The 27798-nt window shown below is 42.0% G+C and overlaps 1 protein-coding gene across 1 annotated transcript in view; it reads right to left on the reverse strand.

Annotated features, from left to right (window-relative positions):
• LOC144799843 (sodium/glucose cotransporter 4-like) overlaps positions 1-27798 on the reverse strand; it is a 791764-nt gene that overhangs the window by 567598 nt on the left and 196368 nt on the right. Inside the window, exon 4 of the mRNA XM_078671423.1 lies at positions 23076-23240. Within this exon, the coding sequence (XP_078527549.1) occupies positions 23076-23240 (165 nt within the window). The remainder of the gene's footprint in view (positions 1-23075; positions 23241-27798) is intronic.

Raw genomic sequence — 27798 nt, forward strand, 5'->3', positions numbered from 1 at the left:
TTAAGATTCAGCGAATGAAGACGCACAGGCGTCCAATGGAGGAGATTGATAGAGAAAAACTTAGATTGCATTAAAGATGGTGCAATTTTATTACGGAGAGAGAGTTTACCAATTAATTGCCAAGTCTCCGAGGAAATATGATCTGTAATAGCAGGATCAAAGTGATGTATCCATTTTTGCTGAGCAACCGTCTGTGCGGGTAGAGAAGCAGATGACAAAAATTTATAAATCTTTGAGGCCACATGACCAGATTTGATCCAAATATGAAAAAGTGAGATAAGAGAAGAGGTGGGATGAAGACGGACTTTAGCAAGGGCCACTTTAATTTTTAGAAAAGTATAAAAATCAAGATTTGTTAAAGAATGCTTTTGAGCCAAGGTGGAAAAAGGAAATGGTTGATCAGAGGCATCATACAGATGTTTAACAAGCGAGATCCCTTTATCTACCCAGTAGGCCATAAGGTTGGGAGTAAGGTTGAGTTTAATTTTGGAATTCCGCCAGATAGACGACCACTTAGTTTTGTGTAAAGGAATTGCCACTTTCTTGTCTACTTTCCTGACCGCAGCAATTGTATCAATAATGATAGAACGAGAAAACAGGATATGTAAACTAGATGTCGTGCAAAACGTGGCAGTAGGTAAAGGGGATGCTAATGCTTGCTCAATGAGCAACCAAGAGGGAACATGAAGAGATGGAGGAGAGAACCATAAAGCTCCTTGAGAAGCCAGAAAGGCAGTTTGGTATTTTTCCCAATCTGGAAAATTACAACCCCCCATATCGCAAGGCCGACGCAAAAATTTGTATGCAAGTCTAGCACGTTTGTCATTCCACAGAAATTTAGAAGTCAGAGCATCGATTTTGCGAAAAAAGGAGTCCGATAATTTAACCGGAAGCATGGAGGAAACAAAATTAATAATCGGTGTGATCATCATTTTGAGAGTCTGGAGACGACCCCACCATGAAATATGTTTTGGAGACCATGTATCTAGAAGACGACGGACTTTAAGGAGAGTCTGGGATTCATTATAGGCAGTGGTAGCATAGAGAGTAGAACAAAAATAAACCCCTAAGTATTTCAGATGTGTGGATTGCCATTTAAAGCCCGCTGAGCCAATATGGGAGGGGAAACAATAGGCATTCTAAGGGAACATTTCTGTCTTATCTTTATTTAGGGTATACCCCGAAACTGATGAAAAGAGGGAAATGATATTTGAAAGAGCAGGGATTGCCAAAGCAATATCATCAGAAAATATGAGAACATCATCCGCGTACGCAGCTGTTTTAATACAGTGAGGCCCGAAACAAAAACCTTTAATATCAGGGTGTAACTCAATCAGTCGAAGGAGAGGGTCAATAGACAGTAAAAATAAAAGTGGGGATAAAGGACATCCCTGTCTAGTGCCCTGACGAAGATTAAAAAACGACGATGTAGCACCATTAACTCTAATGTTAGCTTTAGGTTGAGAATATAAGGACATTATCATATTAATGAACGAGTCGCCAAGCTTGTGTGCGCACAAAACAGCTCGAAGAAATGGCCAAGAGACCTTGTCGAAGGCCTTTTCCGCATCAAGGGCCAAGGCCGCAGCAGGGAGTTGAGATCTTTTGGCAGCACCAAGAACGTGACAAAAAGTGCGTATATTATCCCGCGCAAGACGGCCTTTCACAAAGCCAGTTTGAGAGGGATGAACAAATTGAGGGATAAAGGCTTCTAATCTTTTGGCTAGAATTTTAGCAAAAATTTTAGCTTCCATGTTAAGGAGAGAAATAGGACGAAAGTTTTTAGGATCCGAATGATCTTTCCCTTCTTTCGGGATCACTACTATAGTAGCTTCAGCAGCAGTACCAGAAACAGATCCATCCTTAACAAAAGAGTCAAAGAGAGATTGTAATTTGGGAACAAGCGTAGGAAGAAAAGTTTTATAAAATAAGATCGGATAACCATCAGGACCTGGAGCCTAGCCAGAACGAGTAGCTTTAATTGCGGAAATAATTTCTTCGGGGGAAATAGGCTTGTTTAGAGAAGTACGATCATCATCAGAGACCGACTGAATCGGAACCGAAGTTAAAAAAGCCTGACACCGGTCAAAGGTGGAAACAGTAGAAGGAGTGTACAGTTTATCATAATAGTCACGAAAGACTTCAAGTATTTCCCCTGTTTGAAATTTTTGAGAACCTGTGTGGTCAGTAATAGAAGAGATTTGTGAGGACTTAAAAGAGAAATCCTGAAATTTTAAAGTAGCAGCCAAAAACTTCCCAGCACGATTTTTTAACAACAACTTCTTGGATTTCTGTGCCTGTACTCCAATATGAGCTCGTTTAGTAACAATGGTATTATATTTGTATTTCAGTTGTTTTATTAGCTGTAAACAAGATGAGTCTTTAGATTGTCTAAAGGTGGCTTCCAGAGTTTTAATCTGAGATGACAAGTCTGTAAGCTCCTGTTTAATATCCGAATTTCGTTTGGACATACACTTAATCACCTGACCACGGAAAGTGCACTTAAATGATTCCCATAGAACTACTGGGGAAGAGACAGAGCCTTCATTCTCATGAAAATAAATGTCAATAGCTTTAGAAAATTCATCAACCTGAGAAACATCTTGTAAAACTTCGGTATTCAATCTCCATGAACGACCGCGCCCTTTAGGGGCAAAGGAAGACAATGTAAAGGTGACCACCACATGATCGGAAATCAAAATAGGATGTATAAGCGGGGAAGAGGAAGACGAAACAAGCGAAGAATGAACCAGGAGATAGTCAATACGAGAGAAGGAAGAATGAGGCGAGGAGAAGAAAGAAAAATCCCTACCAGTAGGGTTGTGAAGTCGCCATAAATCCTGAAGATGCGTAAAGGAGCACATGTTAAGCATTTGTTTGTGAGATTTAGGAGGACGAAACTGAAATGCAGAGTTCCTGTCTAAAAGAGGGTCCATTGGTAAATTAAAATCTCCGCCTACAATAAGATTACCAGAGTGCGGGGTGTCATTTATTTTTTTGGTAACCGACTTCCAAAAGGCCGGATCATCAACGTTAGGAGCATAGATATTCATCACAAACAGGTCATGTTGACCATCTGACAACTTAGACAACAGCCAGCGACCCTGAGAATCATGATCGGTAGACAGTATAGATAAACCAGAATTTTTTTAAACTAATGTAATGACCCCATTTCGTTTACCAGAGGCATCAGAACAGCAAACATCCGAGACCCATTCCTTCTTCAAAAACAACGCCTCTCTGTTAGTGACCTTGGTCTCTTGAAAAAGAACTAGGTCAGAAGACAGAGATTTACAATAATCCAAGACTCTTGACCTCTTCACTGGATGAATCAACCCCTTAACATTAAGGGATAAAACATTTAAACCGGGCATGGAAATACAGAATAACACAAAAAAGATGACATGGATGACAGAAAAAGGAGCAACCTTACATAAACAGGGAACAAATCTTCAGTCCCAGAAAACACGGAGGGAGAATCCATGTGGGGAATCCAAGAGAAAGAGGAAGAAAGAAGAGAAGAAAAGAGAAAAGGAAGGAGGGAGAGAGGAAGCAGGAAGGGAGGCCTAAAAAAGACCAACATCATACTAGGGAGGACGTGGAAAAGGCGAGTACGGGTCCCGTACTGTGAGGAAAAGTAACTGATCATAATAGCCCCAAAATACAACAAGCTGATAGCAGTAAATATGAACTGTTAACAGACAAAAGTAGCAACGTAAAGCTGCAGAACCATGTGAATAGGCATAGTGTAACTTAAAAACAGAGTATAGACACATTAGGTCATCAGACTAATATCAGAGACATAGCAATAATAGGTAAAACTAGCAGAGAAACTAATTTAGAAAAACAAAAAACATAGGCAACTTATGAACACTAGATGAGTGTATAACGCGCAATATGGTGATTGGGGGCTAGGCGCAATATGCACATCCTAACAGAAAAAACATATCTAATGAACAAACTATACCTGTATATGATAACAATATATAATTGAAGTAGAAAACATCGGAAGAAACAAATAAGTAGGAAATAAAGGAGGAAAGAGAATAACATGAATAGAAAAGTAGAAGATAGAAGATGACAAAAATGAGAAAGAATATGTAACTATTAAGAGATAAGCGTCGAGAAAAGAGAAAAGAAACTTGAAATAAATAAATAATTACAAAAAATAAGAACAAGAGGAGCAGAATACAAAACTGAATAGCATGACTTTGGAAAGAAGGAGAGAGCAGAAAGCAGTAAGGGTCCAGAAGAAAACAAAAGTCTATCAAATAACCTTGGAAGGAAGACCGACAAAGATCGATAACATGAACAGGCATAATGTACCGAAACAGAATGTAGAATTACAATTAGTTAGTAGTCTAATATCAAGAGACATAGCAATACTAATTAATATTAGCAGAGAAAACTAATTAGAAAAACAAAAGCCTGAGATAACTCATGAACAGTAGATGAATGCCTGGCAAACAAAAATGCAGAACCTCAAAATATAGTTAACGAACAAGCTATAACTGTATATGATAAGAATATATAGTTGAAGTAAGAAAAACCGGAACATATACCTATGAAGGAAAGAAAAGTAAGAAAGATATTAAAATAGATAAAGAAGAGAAAGACCGAAAGAAGACAAAAATGAGAAAAAATAAGGTAACTAGCAAGAAGTAACAACTAGAAAAGAGAAAAATAGCTTGGGTTCAACAACGACAGAAAAAAGAGCAAGAAAAACAGAACGCAAGCTAAAGAGTAATACTCTGGAACAAAAGGAGAGAACAGGAAGCAGTGTGAACACCAGAAGAGCAGAAATAGTCTAGCAAACAACCCTGGAAGTGAAGAGCATCATATAAGCTGAACATGAGAGAGGGGAGACCCAGGCCTGCAAAAAAGTACATCCAAACGACAGAAAAAGACAAATCAAGTGCCCGAGGCACCCGAAGCCTGCGAAGTCGCTTTCTGAATCTCCATCTCTATCTCCAATTGGTTGTCCAGAAATGTAGATAAATCAGCCGGTTCATCGAAAATTCTAGAACGTCCTTTATAAGTAATGCGGAACTTCGATGGACCAGAAAAAGAAAAGGGAATGGCCATTTCTGACAAACGCTTCCGAAGATTGAGGAAGCCCTTCCTCCTTATAACCGTATCTCTGGCAAAGTCCTGAGAAATTGAGATTCGCTGACCATTCCAGATGACTTGTTTAGTTTTGCGCATATGAGAGAGAATCTGTTCAGTATGCTGATGTCGCAAAGGCTTAAAAATAACTGCTCTTGGCTGGGTAGCCGATTTAGACCGAAACGTTGGAACACGATGTGCCCTTTCTATCTCAAACTCTCTGAGGAATGAGATTTGTAAGGTGTCCGGAATCCAATGAGATAGAACTCTATCATAGATGAAGATGATTTCTCTGAATCTTCCGGCAGGCCAAAAATGCGTAGGTTAGATCTACGGTTGCGATCTTCCTGCTCAGTGAGATCTCTTCGCAATGCCGCCATTGAGCGCTCCATGTGGTTGATGGATCTGGAGTGTTTCTGCATACCATCCTCTGCAGAACTGATTCGTGATTCCGTGGCAGATACACGAAGAGAGAGGGCTTTAAAGTCATTCCTGATAGCAGACACCTCCACCTGCAGCAAATCCGTATTAGTTTTTGTTGACTGCGCAATATCATGCACCTCATTAAGGCGCGTTAAAATGGTGTCCAGCGTGGAGGTAGTGTCCGACTGAGCAGAGTCAGGCGTAGGAGACACAGCCTTAAGTCTCTTCAGTGACGTGCCCACATCTTTAGAGTCTTTGTTACTCGTGGAACGACCCATACTTGCAGCCATGAGGAAGCAACCACAAAGAAAAAATATGCAGCCACGTGAAGGAAAGAGAAGAGCAAAAACTGCGCAGACTTCAGTCCAAAATGAGAAAGATAACACACTGAGCTCAATGGGCGCTAATAAGATAATAGCGGCGGACTTATATGCAGGCAGACATGTAGCCAAGAAATGATAGAGCCACAAATAAATCAGGAGGGCACACCATGGAGTTCGTAGGAGAAAAACCCACACCTGAATGAGATAGCCGAACTTAGAGAAAAATAGCGCGTAGGCACCTTAATTCCCAGCCAAGCAGCAAGAGAATAGCAAAAAAAAGGAAAAAATGTTACCAAGTGCAGGCATTATATAAGAAACACCCTCGGCAGACACCACGACCTGAAACATTGTAGTGTCAACAGCATCCTTGAGGAGAAATGTCATCTGCGTCAGGAGCAGGAAATGGCGGCTGTCTGTGAGGAAAAACGAGCGTCAGGCAGAAATCATGTAGCCGGTGACAAAGGCAGCAGGAAACCTCGTAAATCAGCTCCCTTCACATTCCGCTGCTGAATGCTGTCTGTTCCGCTCACAGGGGCAGTCGGGGAACGAAGAAAACAGTCCGACGGGAGAACTCGCCTCGGAGCTCAAGCGCAGTCCGCCATGCTGAAGCGGCGCGCAAGCCACGCCCCCAGGAATGATCAAAGTTTTGAGATAAAAGTAGCGGACAAAGGAGGGAACGTGGTGTTGTGGGACAGGGACCTATACACCGCAGAGGCCATGGAACAAATAAACAACCCCCATTACTACGAAGAATTGAGAACTAGCCCGCTAGACAAAATAAAAAGAGAACTAGACCAAAAACTACACCTATGGGAAACAAAAGATCTAATAGATTATGATGAGAAGAAATATCTAACAGTTGACTTCCCAAGAACGGCAACACTGTATTTTTTACCGAAAATACACAAAAGCCCCACTAAACCACCAGGGAGACCGATTGTGTCAGCTAATGGATCCTTGTTTGAACCCAATTCTAATTTCATCGACTATTATCTAAACCCCTATGTAAAACAACTGAAATCCTACATAAAAGACACTACGGACTTCTTAGGCGTCCTGAAGGATTTGACTTGGCAACCAAACTTCCTGATGATCACCATGGACGTGATCGCGTTGTACACTAACATCGATAATGAATTGGGGTTAAACGCATGCAGGTAGTACTTGAAGGAACGCAACATCCACCATAGAGACCACAATGATGTGTTGATGGAAATGATCCACAATATACTTACCAACAACATTTTCATGTTTGGAGAACTGATGTATCGACAAAAAAACGGCGCCGCAATGGGCTTTTCTTTCAGCCAAGCTATGCTTGCATAGCTATGGGCTGGTGGGAGGAGACAATAGTATGGAATAAAAAATATCAGGAATTTACCCAACACATTGTGACCTGGAAAAGGTTCATAGATGACCTATTCATAGTGTGGAATGGGAGTGAAGCGAAGTTTCAGGAATACTTCACTATACTGAATACTAGTACTCCGTGCCTAAAATTCACATATGCAATGAATCAGGCAAAGACAACTTTCCTGGATACGGAAGTATATGTAAATAACAACCGCATAGAAACAACACTTCACCGAAAAAGTACAGCTACAAATGCGACCCTCGAAGCAACCAGTTTCCACCAACAATCACTAATCTCCAGTATACCCTACGGAGAATTTCTCCGATTGAGGAGAATCTGTAGTGAGGAAAAAGAGTGGAATAAACAAAGCACAAACACCATCAAACGTTTCCAAAAGAGAAAATATAACAGAAAAGTAGTACAGAAATGCTGGGAAAAAGCAAACCAAAAATCAAGAATAGACTGCATGAAAAAGAAAACAGACTAGACAACAACAAAAGAAGAACCAATCAGATTGATTCTGAGTTACAGCCAGGAATCCAAGAGGATAAATCAAATTCTAAGAAAGAATTGGAAAATTTTGCAACTGGACCCAGTAATAGGCAAAAAATGGGCAACCACCCTGTCATCACCTACAGAAGGGCAAAAAACTTACAAGACCAACTGGTCCTCAGCCACTTTAAAACAACAAAGAAACAAGTGTGGCTAAAAACTAAAGGCTTCGTCAAATGTTACAACTGTAAAGCATGTGAAATTGCTAAACCAACCACAGAAATAGTAATGCCCAACAAGAAAATGTGGCAAATTAGGGAGTTTAGGGACAGTACACAAGGACAGGAGCAACGCGGTTGCAAAACATATGGAGGCCCACCATAACGGGAATTGGAAACTGTTACGATTTTGGGGAATAGAAACGATGTCCCTGTCCAACAGGGGAGGTCACAAGGAGAAACTTCTGTGGCAAAAAGAGTCCAGGCATATCCTCAACTTCAGGACAATGACCCCTTATGGACTTAACCAATCTGAAGAACTGTACATACATCTGTAATGACATGAGGAGACACCATATATCATTAAGTTCCTACAGACAATCCCGTTGACACACACAACTTCACACCATTTCTCTGTAACAATCCCCATCACCCATAATCCCCTCACTTTTGCAACAATAACTCACTCATATTTTCTGGGATAATCTCCAACACCCACTAACCCGCATCTACCACAATGTAAGATACGTAATTTAGTCAAACCCATTAGAGGGTAAACAGGGTTTTCACCGAATTACACATACATACTCTTGCCCACTGGAGGGCGGAAACACACAAACATCGCATAAACATGCAAATATTGAACACCCAATATGGGACAAACATACACCCCTTATTTAACAGAAATAAGGGACTCAGATGTTCGATAAAAGATGTAATATACACATATCATCTTGTATAATTGTAGCCCTGTTCCAAAACGGAACACAAAACCCAGGAAAGACTACAACACCCACAATCCTTACAAACTAGTGGGCGTGACAAATAGAAACTACTTGTGGGTTAGAACACACCCCCTGGGGGAGTAACTTTTGTATGAAACGTTATTGATTTTTATAAGTTGTGCACAATCACTTGACAAACTAACCGTGATCAAGACAGCGGAGGCTGTCGAAACGCGTTGGTCTATTGCTTTGTTTTTGATACCCTATGGATTGAAGAATAAATCAACAGAAACATTATCCTGTGTGACTTGCGACTATTTGCTTGCGACTCCAAGTTTTCTCTACTCGAGGAATCGTTGTTGTGATATATATATATATATATATATATATATATATATATATATATATATATATATATATATATAATTAAGGTACGTATATGTGGAGCTAAGTATAGTAAAACTTTACTTTCCCATAGAAACTTACCTTTACAATATTTCTGTTAGCTAGGCGCTGCATTGAGGAGCTTGCCCCTGGAGGCGCAATGGGCATGTATGCCCTCTAAGTGCACCCCCGGGGCACATTGGTACCGTAGAATTTTGCCGCAGACACTTGTGCGGCCCCTTATGTAATACAGATAGCACTGGTGCACATCTTTCATTAGTGCGATAATAAGATGATGTTACAGGGAATCAATTTGCCTCTGCACTCACACAGTATTTTGGCTGTAGGCGCAGAGACAAATTTGCCTTTAGGTGGCACACTTTCAGTGCACCTTCTAAAGACATGCCCTCAGGAAATGTGAAAAGAGGTCCCATGGACACCCCAGACATCCCCTTTCAGGTGGGTTCAGTCACTCACTGCACCAACCTGCAAAGGGATCTCTCTCCACTCCTAAAGTGCAAGTGTATTGCCTCCTTCACAGTGAAACACGGAGCGGCTTTGAAGCAGCCTGACTGTTTTTAACTTGAATGAGCTTCCCCTAGTGCAGCATGAGCTCGCAGCTGCCCTAGGAGTAGTGCATTTGCAGAAATATGGTGCACAAACAGGGAAAACGTGTTGTATGTAATACAGCCCCTGATCTTTCTTTTCGGGTTTTAGCAGTCACAGAGCCATGCAGATAGCAAATATCATGTACTTATTAGGCAGCACACAGGTCACTCAGCAGAGATGCTATACTATTATTCAGCAGCAGCAGAAATTATATACTACTTGTCAAACAGCTGGGCATCCTGAAGATAAATCTCACTATTTACCTGACAGTCAGGTAAATAACAAATAATCTGTTAAGTGAAGATTAGATCAATAGTAGAGATTTTGCCTTTATTAAGTCTGTAGTGGATAACAAGACAAAAAGATTCTGTATTTTTTAGATAGGGCTGAGCAAACATCAGAGAAACCTCACTATGTGTCCGTGGCACACTAAATATAAAAAATAAATCAGTACTATTATTTCAGCGGCTAGGCAAAGAGCAAAAAACCTTTCAAGTTACACTGGAAGTGCCTAACATTGATGCTATTTAGTCAGTTGGGGCAAAAATGACGCTTTTATATTTGCTTGTCTAATGGCTGGGTAGTATATAATCTCTGCCACTTAATTGGTGGCCCAATAAAAAGAGGGAAATGTTATAATTTTTTGGGTGGCTGGCTAAACAGCTGGCACACCAGGTAAAGTTTGCTTATTTTCCTGGCCACTGGCCAAATTTTACAGTCACCTGCCAGACAGTGAATAATCTATTTTAATTTAGCCAGGTAAATAGAGAGGTCGGTATACTATTTGCATGTGTGCCTTCTAAACATGGCATTATCTCCACTATTTAGCCAGCGGTTGGAAATAAAGTGAAGTTTGTTTGCTATTTCCTTCGTTGCCATCCAGCAACATGCTTTATCACTGCTATTTAGTCAGTGATTGGGTACATTGTGTCCTTTATTCCTATTTGAATGACTGCCAGCTTAATTATACAAAATTTCAGCTTTTTAGGTAGCGGCCAGCAGTTGAGTACATAGTGAAGTTTCTTAGCTGTTTGACAACCACAAACCTAAAATTGTAAAATCAACTATTTAGTAAGTGTCTGGTTAAATATAGAAATGTATCTGCTGTCAAGAAGGAGCTCCTCCTGGTAGCCTACAGTGCATGGTCATGTTTTCAGCTGCCTGTGTGAGTCCACCCACATAAAGTAGGTTCCATCAATTTTCTCTCTCTTCCTAGTAATTACTGCAACAAAGCCATTAACACAGAAGTACCACCATCTCACTCTGCTGTGTCACCATCTCACTCTGCTGCCCATACTCCTATCTTTCCCATCACTATCCAAAACTATCCCCCACACACTACTATGGCGTCACATGGTACATTCATGGAAATGCAAAGCCTTAATTCCTACCACATAACATTTCTGCAAAATCTCTCCAAACTTGCTGTGAAAATCTACAAACATACACTCCTCAAAGAATACCCAGAAACACTATTAACTGACAAACAGAAACAAGAATATCTTAATCAAATCCTCGGAACAAAATATCTCCATTTTTGACCTCCACTTCCCGCTCTTTGCGCCTCCATGTCAATGGCCCTCAATCCCACTCTATCTCGTGTCCCCACAGAACATATCCCGTTCTCTCTCCTCTCTCAGTAAAATCTACCACTCCCTGATCCGATCTCATGAACTCCACCTACAATCCTCCTACATCCTCCCCCATTCATAAACGCCATGAGGCAATGACCACATCCCAGGAAATAGCTCCTGCTCCTTCAAGAACCGCTTCCCCTACACTGTTAGACCAAACACCTTCACCCGAACCCTCTCAAACCAAGACCCACTTTATACTAGATCCAACCATAGCCCCCATCCTAGCCTACAGCGACCACCAGCCTGCCCCTTCTGCCACAGAATCAACCACCTGTCAACTGATCCCCATAATCACCCGTCTGGAGCTCAAAATCAACTCAATTCTGGATAGAATCTCCTTATTACAAAAGGACACAAAGATTTGCTCTAACATATCTCCCATTCACACAAATATGGTGAACACCGATCTGACCACAAATATGCACCCTGGCTCTCCACGCTCTACCACCTGGCCAGCTATCCCCTACATTCACTACCACCTCAAAACTAGAAACACCACTAGATGCAATGTTGCAGCTGGAAGCTGAGATGCTGGGCAAAATCATACAACAACGCTCCCAGCCATCCCTACTACCGCAAGATTATGGTCATCCTTGACACTCGTAGGATCCCCTCCACCAACTGCCCCCAGACCACCTGCCCAACTCACTACTATCCAACCTAATCAACCTGATACAAGAACATTACCCATTGCAAACTGCATGCTATTAAGTTGTCAGTCAGCAGTGAAAACTTTCACTAAAATAGTGTAAACCATCCTACTACATAAAATTGGGAAAATAAATTCTGACTTAAAGCTGGCTCAATGACCACTCATTCCCCATTGTCGTTCACCTCACCTCTCCAGACTACTCAATTCTTTGTCGTGATTTCAAAGATTGTTTCGAAGGTGGGTTAGCTAGCATCCACAAAAAGGATCTCTGCCTGAAACCCTACCACTCAGCTGACTACTCTACCTTTGAATATCTAACAGTCAATCTCTCCGCAAAATGCCCCAACCCCTTCAAATTCCATCTCATCTATCACCTACTAGATGGAAAACCACAATTCTTCAAATATCTAACAGACCCATGAACACAAAAACTCCCTCAAGGACTCTACAGGCATTATATTAGGAGACCTTAACCTGCACCTGAACGATGCGGAACATATACAGCATAAGCCTTATCCACCTTACTTGAATCAAAAAAGATCTCACTCAGCACAAAAAAAAAGAAACTTACAATAAGTCAATAATCTCCGAGCATAATGCCATATCCCTCCACTTCATCCTACCCACCAACTCGACTATCAACCACTTAATTATATTTGATCTCAATGTCAACCAACTTAAGCTCCACTCCCAAAATGATCAACCTAAGCACTGGACAAGAAATACCCACAAACCCCTCTCCCCAAAATTAGAATCCCTAATCAGTTGCCAAATTCTACGTCTACATGACCTTATTTCCACCGATGACCTCACCTCCCACTATAACACTAAAATTACAGAACTTCTTGACATTATCGCCCCTCTAAAACTAAAGAAATCAAGAATGATCCCTTCCAGATCCTGGTTTAATAAAGACCTAAATAAAAAGAGACGCCAACTTAGGCTGGCTGAAAGTACTTGGAGACAATTATCGTCACTAATCCTTCTCTCTTTCCTCTGAGCTGAACAACTGAAATACAAAAAACATATCTAAAGAGAGAAATCATCTTTCTTCCGAACCCAACTCGGCCACTACAGAAACAGACCTTTTCAACATCATCAAATAGCAAACCTCCTCCCTTGCACTATACTCATCTGATGACTCGTTAAGCGCTGTGCCAAATTTACCAAATTTTCCTCAGAAAAAAACACAAACATTGAACACTCATTGGACCCTCCCACCTTTTCACTCTCTCCCATTGATGTCCCTCCTACCGAAGATGGTCCCACCAGTGCCACACCACCAACCAGTGATTGTACCCCCAAACCCACTTCCGCATTTAGCCATACTACCAACCACAACACCACACAACTAATAAACAATGTAACCTGAACCAGGTTTGAAAATATCTCTGAAGAAGAAGTTATTAAAACCTTTGCATCCATGATGCTGATATCACACCTATTTGACCCCCTTTCTTCATTTCTTGTCCAACAACGTAGACATATAATTTCCCCAACATGGGTAAAATTATTAACTCCTCCCTATCCAGAGGCTCTTTGCCAGGCTCTCTCAAACTTGACCAAGTCACCCTCCCCCATCAAAAAGCGAGCTGCCGACCAGAATGATCAACTACAGATCTATAACCAATCTCCCTCTCCTTGCCAGAGCTATCGAGAAATGTGTCCTCTCACAACTCAACAGCCATACTGAAAAATTCAACCTTCATGACACCTTCCAACCCGGTTTCAGGAAAGGCTGCGGTCTGAAGTCTGCAATTTTGAACATCAGTGATGGCATACACAGACCCCTCAATGATGAACAGGCCTGCCTCCTAGCCCTCATGAACCTCTCTGTGGCCTTTGGATAGTGTTAACCTTAACATTCTCTGAAACACCTTCTCACAGCGTGCAGGCACCGAAGGTATCGTCCTTCAGAGGTTTGCCTCATACCTGAACCAATGATCTTAACTCATCAAACTGAAAAAATCTGTTTCACCAGCAATATCAGTTCCACAAGGAGTTCCTTAAGGATCAATCTTGTCCCCTGACTTGTTCAGACGCTATATGGAACCACTTGTGGAGAGGTGTGGCGCCGCGGCCAGGGCGACTGACGCTGGAATCTGGGGACCACGGTTCGATCCCCGGCTCCGGCGGCAGGTTAGCCCAGCACCATGTGACTCTGGGCAATAGCTCGCTTAATCTTCCCGACGGCCCCCAGCGCCTAGAGACCCTTACGGGTGATTGTGCGCTTTACAAATGTGGACTTTTACTTGCAGTTATCCTGAAACAAGCCTGAATTGCCACCATCTCTCTGCAAATGACACCCAACTCTACATTAATCTCGTGTCACCCAAAAACATCCAGCGGCTTAACAACGCTCTCTCCACAGTATAATCCTCTGGCTGACCAACAATCCCCTAAAGCTCAACCCAACAAAACTGAACTCCTACTCTTCCAACCAAAAGGAAAGATCCTATCCTTTTCACAACTGGCTTGATAGCCTAACTACAATAAACTGAAAACCATCCATCTCCAACTCTATCAAATCACTAAGGGTTACACTTAACAAATTCCTAAGCATGAAAGATCACAATAATGCCTCAGCAAAAAGTCCCTTCGACACCCTGAAATGTCTAAAAAAAAATAATCAAACCCTTCGTCCCCCTTGATGACCTAAAGACCATAGTACAATCCTTATTACTATCTAAGCGGGACTATAGTAATTCAAAGATCACTGGTATCCCAAAAAGAACACTGTATTCCTATGAATCCCACACCCAATGCAGTCACCAGACGTATCTCTGTAAAGAGCCGCTATGATCATATCACTACCACACTTAAAAAACTCAACTGGCTACCAGTTGAAGCGAGAAGTACATTCAAAACGACCTGCATATCCCACAAAGTTCTATACACTGAAAAAACAAGCTACCTCACAAATAAACTTTCAAAATCTGGACAAAAGAGACCCCTAAAAAAGAAACCTCACTCATCCATTCCTTCCCTGGGAAAGCAACTAGAATTTGGAATGCCCTGCCACAGGATCTACATGACAATCAATCACACATACACTTCAGAATAAATGTTAAATTACTTTTCTTCAAATACCTTAACTCACCCTACTAAAACACCCGACTTCCTTGTTGCACTTCCCTCATCATCCATCAATAAGCCTGAACAACTCTAGCTCTAAAAATAACTTTTGAAATAACTTACCTTCCCTACCTCCGAAACATAACACCTGACTATTCTTTTCCACCATCGTCTGTATATTACCACCGTGTATACCTACTGTTTTTTAAAAATTTCTTGTGTATTATTTGTAAATGTTGTTGTGCATGCTCTGTAAAGTGCTCTGATATCCTCCGGTCAAGTTTGTACTATATAAAACTCGAAAAATAAATAAATAAAATGAAAATAAATACATCTGCAAAGATATTGGCATAACAGTGCAGAATCTTCATTATTTAACCATCAGACAGTTAAATAGTGAACTTTCTGTGCGATTTGCGTGAGCATCTGCCAAAAAGTGAAGAATCTCTAACATTTAGCCACCAGCCAGGTAAATAGTGAAGTTTCTCTGCTATTTGCAAGGCAGCCAGCTAAGTAGTAAATAATCTGTGCTGCAATAAATAATATCTGTTACAGCCAGTAGCTGGGTAAATCGCAGAGAAAAATGACTATTAATCCAGCTGTGAGCAGTGGTAAAGTGCACTGAGTCCAAGGGCCAGCAACAACAAAATCAGCAAATATGGAGGAGGAAGGCAAAAGTTTGAGGTAAGACCACCCCAAGGCTGACAGGTCTAACAGTAGGGAAAAATAAACTTGCCTGAAACGACTCATGGTGACTTGGAAATTTGGTCCCCCTCTTTCCCGGTTGAGGTTGTCAAGAATTTAGGTGTTAAATGCGACAGTCACCTCTCTTTTTAACATCCGATTTTTTCAGTTTCATCCACCAGTTTCAGATTACTTAAAGCCCTTCTCAAGGTGTTAGTTTTTCTTCCTCTCAATGCCAGAAGGACGGTGATCCATGTATTAATAAAAAATAGGCTGGATTATTCTTACGCCTTATACTTGGGCCTTACTAAACAACTTGTTGACAAACTTCAGCAGGTTCAACACACTGCAGCAAGGCTTGTCCTTGACCTTCCCGATGCTATTCAGCATCTTCCACACTAATAGATCTTCACTGGCTTCCTACTCAAAAGAGGATCCAGTTTAAAATGATGCACATACATGGGGCTATTCTTCAATCCAGTCCACTCAGTTTAAAGAATTTGTTTAAAGGTTTGTAGCTCCCAGCCCTCTTGGATACCCTTAGGCGTTCCCAATCCTTCCCTTTGGATACCGTTCCTCTTTGGAATAGTTGCGGGAGCCTGACTTTGAAATTCATCCCCTATATCTCTTCCGTCTCAACCTAACGGAGCTTGGCTCTCTAGGAACCTGAAAACATATCTCTTTTCAGAATACTGATTGCTGTAATTTCTCTTATTTTCTCCTCTCCTTTTGGGTTTCTCACGATTTTAGCACCTTGAAGCTCTGTATTTACATAAAATGAGCTCTATCAATCACATTTCAATTTCAAAACAGTGCAAACATCAGACAAGGATGTGAAGGGCATTGCAATTTGCGAGTAAACATGCTTCTTGCAGATTCAAGATCATGGAAGGTCATGGTATATGCATGTGCTGTGTGAACCATCATAATTGATCCTAAATTGAGAATTGAGAAATTCATTGACTATATTACTATAGCTACAACAAGGGCCTTGTATATTAAACTGAGGTTGGGAACATTGTCATTAATGTCATGAACGAGTGGAATCCTGAGGTTATTTCCTCAAAGGATTGATCTGCCTGCAATTTAACTGAGGAAAGTGAAGAACATCTCTTGCTTTTTTGCCCTGGAGTCCGAAAGCAAAGGTCGAAATGGATCGCCCATTCTGTCGAATAACGGGTGTAAAATCATATAAAGTTGCCAACAGAATTTGTAAATATGACACTAGCCCTTATGTTGTTTTCTCTGTTGCTAAATATCTTAAATCAGTCTGGTTTAGGAGGATGAGATACTTTCTGACTAATATTAGTCTATTTTGTAATTCATCGGATGTTTGAAATTCTGGGAGGCTGTCATAAAGGATTTTTATCATGGTATTGAAGATAATAGCAGATTGATTTTGTTTTTAGGCTGAGTTAAGGGTTGTACTATGTCGAAGAACTTATACATTTGTAAAATAAATATTTTTGCTTGCACTATTACATATTTGCACTATTATTACTGCTGTTATACTTGTGTTACTCGATGTGGCAATAAATGAATGAAAAAAGAAATTAAGGATCATTTCATTTACCACTCAATTTCACTACTCAATGAATTAGAGGGTTTCCTCACGCAATCAGGACCAAATTGGACATGGTCAATTGGTTATAAGCAGCGCTTAATTTGAGCCGGTGGTTTCCAGTGCACTTAGTTGTCAACACCAGAGCTTGTGACAGTCTTCCATAAGGTGGCACTGTCTGGATAATATAGAGATGACCACAACTACAGTTAATAATTAATTCAATATACATTAAAAATGATGATTAGCTGCCTCCCAATTCTATATGTATAGCTTTGGAAGCCTAACATAGTCCAAATTGTCACACTTGTAGGAGTGTGTTATGGTTAGTAGTTGTGTTGTTACTATCATTGGCAGCATAACAGAGTCAGTGCAAGCTGCAGTGGCCTCCTGCTGAGAGCCCTGGCACTTACGTTCTTTAACAAATTAAGCACTGTAAATTTGACGTCATTCAATTCAGAAGAAGCAACAGAGACAACGGCCTGAGTCACCAAAAAGTCCACAGAATGGATACAGATCTATGAATTTTAAGAATTCACAAAACTTTCCTGAAGTATGGCTGGAAAGTTGCGAAGGTCAGACGGTTACTTCAGGAAGCGTTTGTGAATTCCTATTTTTGCCACTGCATATTTCAGAGCATTTCTCTCTGTCTAATTCCACAGGCTGTAAATGTGCATGCTGAAATGACATGGCTTTTGACACAAGCCACTATTTTTAGGTCTCGCGTTGGCAGTGCGTGCTCTGCATGCACTGTCTCAGCGAGACCTAAAGTAATCTGTATGTTGGGGTAAACCTAATGTAATCTGTCTTTCCGCTTGCTATTGGCTTAGTTGTGGTTGTTTTGTTGTTATCTTCCTTTCTGTTGGCTTTTGGTAATTTGCTAACTTCCTTGTAGTCCAGATACAGCGGCGCCTAACTACAGTGTTAGTTCGCTCTGCTTGCACTTCTTTTAATTGAAGTGCAGTGTGCCATCTGTTTTTCAGCTGTAGCCTGGTAACCGAAGACTGTTCAGTACCCAGGAGCGACAACGCTTCCCGCACCATATGAAGCACTGTTAACCAGACCCTCCAGTTTATCGCGATTTCGCGATTCACGAAAAAATCGCGAAATCGGCAGATTACCGCGATGGCCGCGATAAAAACCATATTGGCCGCGATATTAACAAGTGAGACAGCAAAACAAAGAATGCCTGGCTGTGCGCGCCGCCCCCCCCCCACTCGTGTGTGTCAGCAGCTTCCCGGGACGCACACAGAGAGTCAGACTAAGCCTCATTAACAAGTGAAAGGTCTTTAAATGACCTGTGAAGTACTCGGGTGCGGCTGGCAGTTCAAAACTGCCAGCCGCACCCGAGTACTTCACAAGTCATTTAAAGACCTTTCACTTGTTAATGAGGCTTAGTTTTCCACGCCCCTGCCTGTTATCCTCGGCTCTGGCAGGTGTCAGGGGATTGCGGTGGTGCAAGCTTTCAGCAGACAGTCGGCTTCCTGCACGGAGGATCACAGACCGGAGGGAGAGAGAAAGAGGGGTTGGAGGTACGTGTGAGGAGAAGAAAGGGGTGAAAGAAAGGAGGAGTGGCTGGGGGCACATGTGTGAGGAAAGGGGTGAAAGCAAGGGAGAGTGGGGCGTTTAGAAGGAAAGGGAAGGGGTAAAAGAAAATGGGAGGATAAAGGTGAAAGGTGGAGCGCAAAGGTAAAGAGGGGGGCAAGAATGAAAACTGAGGGTATGGGGCAGGTGAGACGAGAAAGAAGGGGTGAAAGAGAGGGGGAGTGAGTAAAAGAGTCAGAGAGATGGAGAAAGAAGGAAAGGGTAGGGGTGAGAGAAACTGGGAGGATGAAGGTGAAAGGTGGAGCGCTAGGTAAAGAGGGTGAGCCAGAATGAAAACTGAGGGTATGGGGCAGGTGAGAAGAGAAAGAAGGGGTCCAAGGGGGAGTGAGTAAAAGAGGTCACAGAGATGGAGAAAGAAGGAAAGGGTAGGGGTGAGAGAAACTGGGAGGATGAAGGTGAAAGGTGGAGCGCAAAGGTAAAGAGGGGGGCAAGAATGAAAACTGAGGGTATGGGGCAGGTGAGACGAGAAAGAAGGGGTGAAAGAGAGGGGGAGTGAGTAAAAGAGGTCAGAGAGATGGAGAAAGAAGGAAAGGGTAGGGGTGAGAGAAACTGGGAGGATGAAGGTGAAAGGTGGAGCGCAAAGGTAAAGAGGAGGAGCAAGAATGAAAACTGAGGGTATGGGGCAGGTGAGACGAGAAAGAAGGGGTGAAAGAGAGGGGGAGTGAGCAAAGAAGTCATAGAGGTGGGAAAGAAGGAAAGGGTAGTATGGGGTGAGAGAAACTGGGCGAATGAAACTGAAAGGTGGAGAAAAGTAGAGAGGAGTGAGCAGGAGAGAAAGAGGGAGGGTGAATGCGCGAGAAAGAGGGCGAGAGAGGAAGGGGAAGAAAGACAGTGTCTGGAAGAACGAAAGTATGAGAGTTAGAGAGAGAAGAGAGGGCGAGGAAGGGAGAGAGGGAGACAAGAGAGAACTAGAGAGGCAGGGTGCTAGAGAGATCCGAAGATGGAAAGAGAGAGGGACAGGGGATAAGAGACTGGGCTGATGAGAGAGATATCGATAAGGAGAGAAAGATGTGTGTGTGTGAGAGAGGATGAGTGAATGAGGCACAGAAAGGAAGGGGCATGAGAAACAGAAAGCTGAATGGGACAGTGGAAAGAGTGTAACAGGAAGGAAGATAGAGGAGCTAAAAGCGTCAAAACACAACTAAGAGAGGGAGAAATGGGAGGCAGAAAGAGTGTAAGGAAGGACGGGTGACAAATGGGGTCACTGGAGGCCGCTTTATCAAGGTCCAGGGCCAAATAAAATGCCGCAAAATTGCCGCTAAATTTCCATTTTTGTGCCGCTAAATTTCCATTTTTGTGCCGCTAAATTTGCTAATCCATGCCGCTATATCCTGGGGGGTCTGGTTAACATGTGTGGCCAGAAAGCAGCGGGGGTTGCCAGCAGCTTCTCAAGGCTACTTTACACAAACCATTCGCAGGTCGAAGAAGAGAGGGTGAGCGCTGTGAAATCCGACACCGACAGCCTGCGAGGCCAGTGACAAGGAAGGCTGCTCTTTATTTGCTTCATGATTGGGCTTGTTTCACTGTGCCTTTGATAATAACACCATTACGCTGATCTTCCCCCAAACACAAGCCAGTTCCAGCTGTGCGTGTGTGAGGTTTTATTTTTATGACATCCCTACATCCATCAGGCTGTAGTATTTTGTATAAATGATGGATTTGGAATTAGAAACCCCGTACTACTAAATCCTAATGGGTATGTATACAGGTGTGTTACAAAAAACGTAATAAAAAAACTACGGTATCTTTGTTTTATTTGGTTCCTGCTCGTGTGTTTGCACGCTTTACGGCCACCTTATCTGTCAGCATGGTGTGCTCTGGACAGACTTTGGTGCCAGAGCAGGAATTAAACACCGCAGCACAGGGCCATCCAGAGCAGGCGGCATCCCAAGCCACTACACAGTCCCTTGGTCAGCATGCAGAAATGTAAGCTGTGCGGCTAAATTACATTCCAGTGCTGTTCTAATTTCTTTTCTCTTCTTTGTTAAAAGGTCATTTTATTCTGAGGCTTCTAGTTTGATTTTACATTATTAAAGGGGCTGCTGGGCTGACACCTCTGCTCCGGGTTCTGCAGCTCATCTTCATGCCGGATGTGTTGGAGGAAGGTGTTAACAGCTGGTGCCTGCGGGCACATATTCCTGCACCAGAATCGGCGCCCGGATTACACCAATTTAACACACACAACATCGGAGTCTGCCCTCCTTATAGAGTGTGTGCTGACCAACGAGCAAGGCTGGCTTAAGGTGGCACGCACTGTACAGGGCAGCATGGAATTGTGAACAGTCTTCACAAAAAGCATGTGACATAACATAGCCCCGAACTTGAGGTGAGAGCGAGGGTAGGTCTCTAAATTAAGTTATATGAACCAGCTCTCTGAGACAAAAGATCAGCCGACCAGCAAGGAGTTAACCCTGGCATATAAAAACGTGTTTGAAAAAGCTGTGCACTTCAAGAACAAAGACAAGATGTGCTGTCTGTGGCTCCCAAAGAAGACACAAGGCAGATCACAAATATAGCTGCGTTGTAGTGTGTCCTGGCCCCGCCTCAAACACTCCCGTCTGCCAAATGTGCCGTTTAATAGCATTCAAAGACAATGCTTTCCCCCCTGCCTACTGCCCTTGCTGATGCAAGTTTTTCAAAGTAGTTGCTGAATTGAGAAAAACACATAATTAAGTACGTTATTTAGTACGTCTCCTTAGTTCGGGATTGTGAAACTAAGATTGCTGATGTGCCCATGGCTTGTGAATCTTATGTGCTCTTGCCACCTGCCCATAACTGCTGCAGCCCTTCACCCACCATTCCCCTCTCGGGGTCCTGCAGTGTGGTGCTGTGTATTGTGTACCATTACATTAGTAATATCTGTACTCCGTGGCGATAGAAATGTTGGTATTTGGCACACAAATACACACAACATAATCACGTATGTACAGTTCTAGGAGCCACAGATGTGTGGTATGAGGCGCTTTTCTAAAAAAAAAAAGTTGTATGGCCAAAGCTTTGCACCTTTCTAGTGCCATCCCAAACTTGTCTTGGTTGGCACCAGGATGAATAGAGCAAAACTATGCCTGCCAGTGGGAACGCTTTTTTATTTTCTATTATTTGTGTCTTGATGGTTTTTGGAGAGTGCTGCATTCTATTATAGAGACTTCAAAGTGCTTGGAGCTGAGCGACCCACAAGATGTTGCAACTGCAAGAGTAGGGGGGAGGGTCATGCAGGGTCAAGACCTTGGGGAAGTGGGCAAAGTAGCAGTGCTTTGCCAGCTGCTGCTTGATCAGTTACAGCAGGTATAGTATATGTGTTTCCTGATTTAAACCGTTGATGCTGCAAATTCAACTTGGCAATTTATAAAGCATTACAGGCGCTATAACAAGCATTTTTTTAAATTTAACTAGAGGTATACTATTTCCCCATGAAGAATTCCTTTCCCTTACACATCCACCAGGTTTAGGGATCTTCTCTTCCTCTTTGCGTCATGGTAAGTGGTTACTCCTGGCTCCAACAGGATCAAACATTTGATCATTTCCAGGGTGGGAAGAGGTTATAGTGGATATAGTTCATAACCAAACTTCTCAGAAATACTCCTTCCCTAAATGCCAAATCCATGCCCCTTTCAGTAGGATTTACTCATGTGTAATACTAACCAATTATGGGATAATATATTGCGCCTAAGGAAATAGATTACCGGCTCCATACCTTGCACTTGTAAATTCAGCTATTTGTTTCAGTAACATTTACACACCAAAATGGTTCTGTGAATTGCTTAACGTTTTAGATGCTGTGGGAAAGAGTAAATGGTAATAAACTCTACCTTCCCAGAGACTCAACTAGCCAATGGTTGACTAAGTTGTGTCTCTTTATAGCTAGGTTTATGCGAAAGATAGGGTCTTTCATGTAACAGACGCTAATAACACCGTTTTCAGCTCCTAAATTTAGGATCTATACAAGGAATTATTGTGCCGCAAGACAGACAAAATTTTGTGGTCCCTCCCCAGGCAACACTAGGTCACTTGATGCCTTTTGGTGCAGCCTGGAGCAGAATGACGGAGACACCCAAGATCGTCCTCTCGTATGGCCTGGCCATGAATGCGGTCAAGCGTAGAACACACTTGCATTGTAATGAACATATCCAACACTACAAAACTCACAACTAATTCAGTATTCAAACAAGCCACTGAGGAATCATTATAGTTTGACCAGCTAGGGCCAGCTCATTAGAGTATACGTACAGATATTTTGGTGAATATGTAGAGCATGAGCGACATGATAGATATGTATATCCGGATCCTCTGTCCTCCAAAGCGTTTCCTCAGGTACTCCGGCACGGTCACCACTCCTGATGCAATGTAAACAGGAACAAAGATCCACCCCAGGGCCACCAGTACCCATGATGCCTAGCAGCAAACAAAAGAAGGTGCAGTTATCTCACATGCAGCAGGCAACATTATTGTCAATTCATCTATCACTTAGATATCTCCCCTATGGCAATCAACCACAATTCATCGGTATTCCTGTTGAAGGGTAAATGAAAACCAAAATCATGGCAACGAAAAAAAAGTGATATATGACAGAGCACAGTGAAATCATTACATTGAAAGATTAGAAGGGTCTTTGGGGTTCACACCTGGGAGGCAGAAGTGACCGACATGCAGTGCAAATAAATGTACCGAAAGCATATCACGTGATGTTTGAGCATACATGTTAAATATGATACTAGACCCTTTGTGAAGGATGCCCTAAAGATGTTGCCCAGACATTGGCGTCTCTCTTAGATGAGCTTGCTGTGTTAATCACAAGCTCACAGTGGAATAGGAAGTAGCATAGAGGTGGGCTGGCTAAACTGAAGCTGGGTGTAATGTGCACGTTGGGGATATAAAAAAACACATTAGATTTACAAGGTGTTGTGAAGATGCAGTCGTGGTGTGCTATTGTGTTGGGCAGAGTTAGAGGAAGAGATGATATAGCTATTGAAAAAAATAATCCACCTAGAGAGTGAAGTAATTAAAGCAATTACATATTTAATATCTTTCATGGAAATACTCAAGAAAATAATATTTCCTTTAATGCGGATCATTATCCGGTGACATAGTAGATAGATCAGCATTGATGTATTCAGACAGTACGAAAATTGAATAATAATTTCATTTCCAGAAATTCATAAGGTGCATTTTGTGTGGAAAGGAGAATCTTAAAGATACAACTAATAGACTACTTTAGGACAAGATATCTACTCAACAATGACAGAGCAGAGTAATTTCTGTGGCCAGAGTCTCTCTTCCATGGCATGCAATGATTAAATGTTGAAAAGGGTAAAAAATGCTAATGGCCTTACAACAGAAAACCTCACCACCCCCTAAACATTCTGGGGCTCATTTATGAAAAGTGATGCATGGCTGTGAGAAAACAGCAATGCATCAGTTTTCATTGCATTGCGCTCTCCTTGCGACACCAATGATGCGTCATATTTACAGTATGATGCATCATGGCGCAAGGAGTTACAGATACGTCAGTATTTCTGACGTATCTGTAGGCGCAAAAATGACGCATTGCTGGAGTGTGTCAGAAAAGTGACGCACATCCCTCAATGGGTCATTTCACATGGGCAAATCCCCTGTGAAATGTGTCTGTGTCATTCTTAAGATATTGATGCATTTTCATCCTAGAAGTGGAGCAGTGAAATCTTATAGATATCACTGCGTCACTTCTACGACCCTTTCTTGCGCCAGAATGCCCCCCTGCATACATTATACCTGGCGCAGGTATATTGTCGTGCAGTGGTTACCAAAGTGACGCATCTACCTAGATGCATCACTGTGTAATTATGGAGTAACAAGGCACATTTTTTACACCACTGGTACGCACCGGTGGCGCAAAAGTGACGCAAGGGCTCATAAATAAGTCCCTCTGTATTGTGAGACAATGTCTTCTTTTGGGAACAGTGCCGTAGCCGGGGGAGCACTGTTTTTGGGGGGCGGCAGAGGTGAGCAAGTCGTGCCTGTCGGCTACCACCATCCAGCCGCCCCCGAATACAAGTAGTCGGTAACCAGATCCCCCCACCCAAAATAAGTCATCCGTCGGCCACCTCCCCACCCTCGTTCTGACCTGCACCAGGCAGTAAACTTAGGGTCCACGGTTTAGGAAAAGTATTCAGGTGTAGTCTCATTTCAGCTTCGTGGGATAAAATGTGTGTATTGTCTATCCCATACTTTGCTAAAACACCTTTAATGCAAATGATTTAATTTTTGTGTGGACTTGACATGGGCAACAGAGCAATTCGGACAATTAATGAAAAGAAGCCTGTGCCTGAATGAACTGGACCCTCTGCCCAGGAGATGTAATATTTTTGACTACAACCTATCTATACAGCGCTTATTTTTCAAATGTGATTTTGAATTAAAAGTACAGGTACTTCAGGAAAGGAACCTTTCTCTTAAAAATCCTAGGAATCACGAGGTGCAACACTCTTGATAAATGCTGTCTTCAAAACGTAGGCAGCACTTAGATAGAAGTGAATAAGACTCCAGCAGTAATGATGGTTGGACTACATTAAATAGACAAGAGTCATGTGCCCATTACAAATAGAGCAGCCAAATCCTCATCTAGGAAGGTACAATGTCAGTGGAACAATCTGCTTTCACTGGGATAGATGCCTTACTCTCACTGTCTAAATTCGCCTTTTAGCAACTCTAGGGTGATTTTTTGCATCATAGACATCAACATCATTGCTCTGCATAAATTACATTTTTATCCAAGACAAAGTTGCATCCTTTTTTCATGAATGAGGTAAGACTGTGTAGGAGTGCATCCCTGTCTTGTGAGAGCACAGGGTTAACAAGGAACCAATGAATCCTGGTGAAGTAACCCCCCCCCCCACCTAGCCCCCAAGGGAATATAAGAGCAGTGGCTCTCTAACTCACAGCCTGTTGGGCACTCCAGTTATTGTAATATGATGTCCAGGGCCTGGCCATTGCTGCAATAGGGGAACCATGTTCGAGAGTTGCTTTCTCCAGTCTCTCTTTTCTTCAGAGTTCTACCATATTTGAATACTGTCCAAATGTCCAAAATACCACATAGATACATATACTGCAAACTCTGCTTGACTCTTTGCAATGAATTCCACCCTTTGCATGGGAATGGGAGTGCTCCAGAGAATTTAGATACCGAAGTTGGGTCCATATCAAAGCAAAGGTTCCCTTCCTACAATGATGTCTGTGTTTGGCCCTGTGTCAGAATACAAAACCCTTGGCCAGACCATCTATTTCTACATGAATGCTCACATTCCCTCCAACCTCATGAGATGAGAAACAGCTGACACAATCTAGCATCAGCCCTTTTCTTATTTATTTGGCCTGGTAATGTTTTAGAGATACAATTCTAGTTCCCCATTAAACCTACAATAAATTAACTTTTAATGATGACAATTTCATCGTGTAAAGCAAATATTAATCAAGAAACGTTAACCCTGCATCTCTTCCTCCTAAGCAAATGCTACCCAAACTGACATATCTACTAAGGTGGGAGGCTAGAATAATCTCCTTTTTCCGTCCCCCAGTGTCTGGCGGACTGTTCAAGGAATATCATGCGAGGAATGGAGGCAGTAGTCTTCACCATGTGTGTCACATCTCAGTCAATGCATCTATGTTTACAGCTATATCTTAGCTTGGTTCCTGATATGGGAGTAAATCTATGTGATCCCTGTATGTCACGCGAGCCTGACTTAGAAGGTCATTTAGTTAGTAATGTTCTGTCTAAGCTGCTGGGCTGCAAAATGATTGGTCATAATTACATTTGGGATAACTTAGAAAGGGCAATTGTTCCAGCTGGGTTGCTGGGACAGAAGAAACTATTTGCGCTCCTGGCATATTGCATTCATTTTCAGCTTGTAGGCACTACTATATCAGCAATATCACAATGGATTTATTGTAAGAGTAAATATCAGCATTTTTAAACATTTACTATAGGTTTATCCTATTGGGGCTATGAGGATAGTCAATTCACAACTGGTTTCCTGGAACCAGAGGCATTCTCTCCACTCATTGTATATTCTATCTACATAGACCTCATGTGGGCTTTTGTGTTGGCAATATAATGACGGTGTTCCTATGATCAGAAATATTCCCTGTGTCCCCTGAATATGACAACTGAGATGACCATGTTGACTACAGGGTGATTTTCTATGAATGGTGTTTCAACTTGTTTACTGGGAACACATTCATGTTCTACCCTGCTTGTATCTTGCATCTTGGTTTTCATTATCATGGCAACATGTCAGGGATATTACAACTGGGCTCACAGGACCTCAGTGCTTCACAGTATTCTGTGAAATGGTGACTTGTGCCCTGGACCATCACTTTATCGATTGTTATTGCACTCTAATGTCCTCTGCAGACAGGAAAGCTGCTTACCTTCATAAGAGATGTGTTCCTCGCGCAGAGAAAAGATTAAATAAACTACTGTATTTTTTAAAATAATGTACTCAGGGCCATGGGAACATGGGAAGGATGAACACTTTGCTGCTACTCATTTTCCCATCCAATTTAGGGGGACTTTTTTGCCATTTTTTAACTGTAGTTTTATATTCTAATTCATAAATTTCCCAAGGTTTTCGCCAAATATATTTTGGAACCTTTTACCAACCATAACCCGTTATTACCTTAGGATGTTGTGCTTGCATCATGTCGTGAGTAATACATTAGGCCGCACTTTTACTTTTTTGCCTGATTAATTTTATATCGTGAGATTAAGAGCAAACCCATAATTTCAAAAACAGCTCTTAATGATGACTTCACATACAAATACATACGTTCATGATGCATAATTTAACGTATACTGAATTGACACAGGCGTAATATTGGGTCATTTGTTAATTCTGCATAATCAGTACACCTCTCGGCTCTAGCTACATGTTAATAAAATAGCACCGTTGTCTGGTTTCTCATGTCATACAGAAGG

This window comes from Lissotriton helveticus, chromosome 1_2 (genome assembly GCF_964261635.1).
Source record: "Lissotriton helveticus chromosome 1_2, aLisHel1.1, whole genome shotgun sequence".
NCBI classification, from domain to species: domain Eukaryota; kingdom Metazoa; phylum Chordata; class Amphibia; order Caudata; family Salamandridae; genus Lissotriton; species Lissotriton helveticus.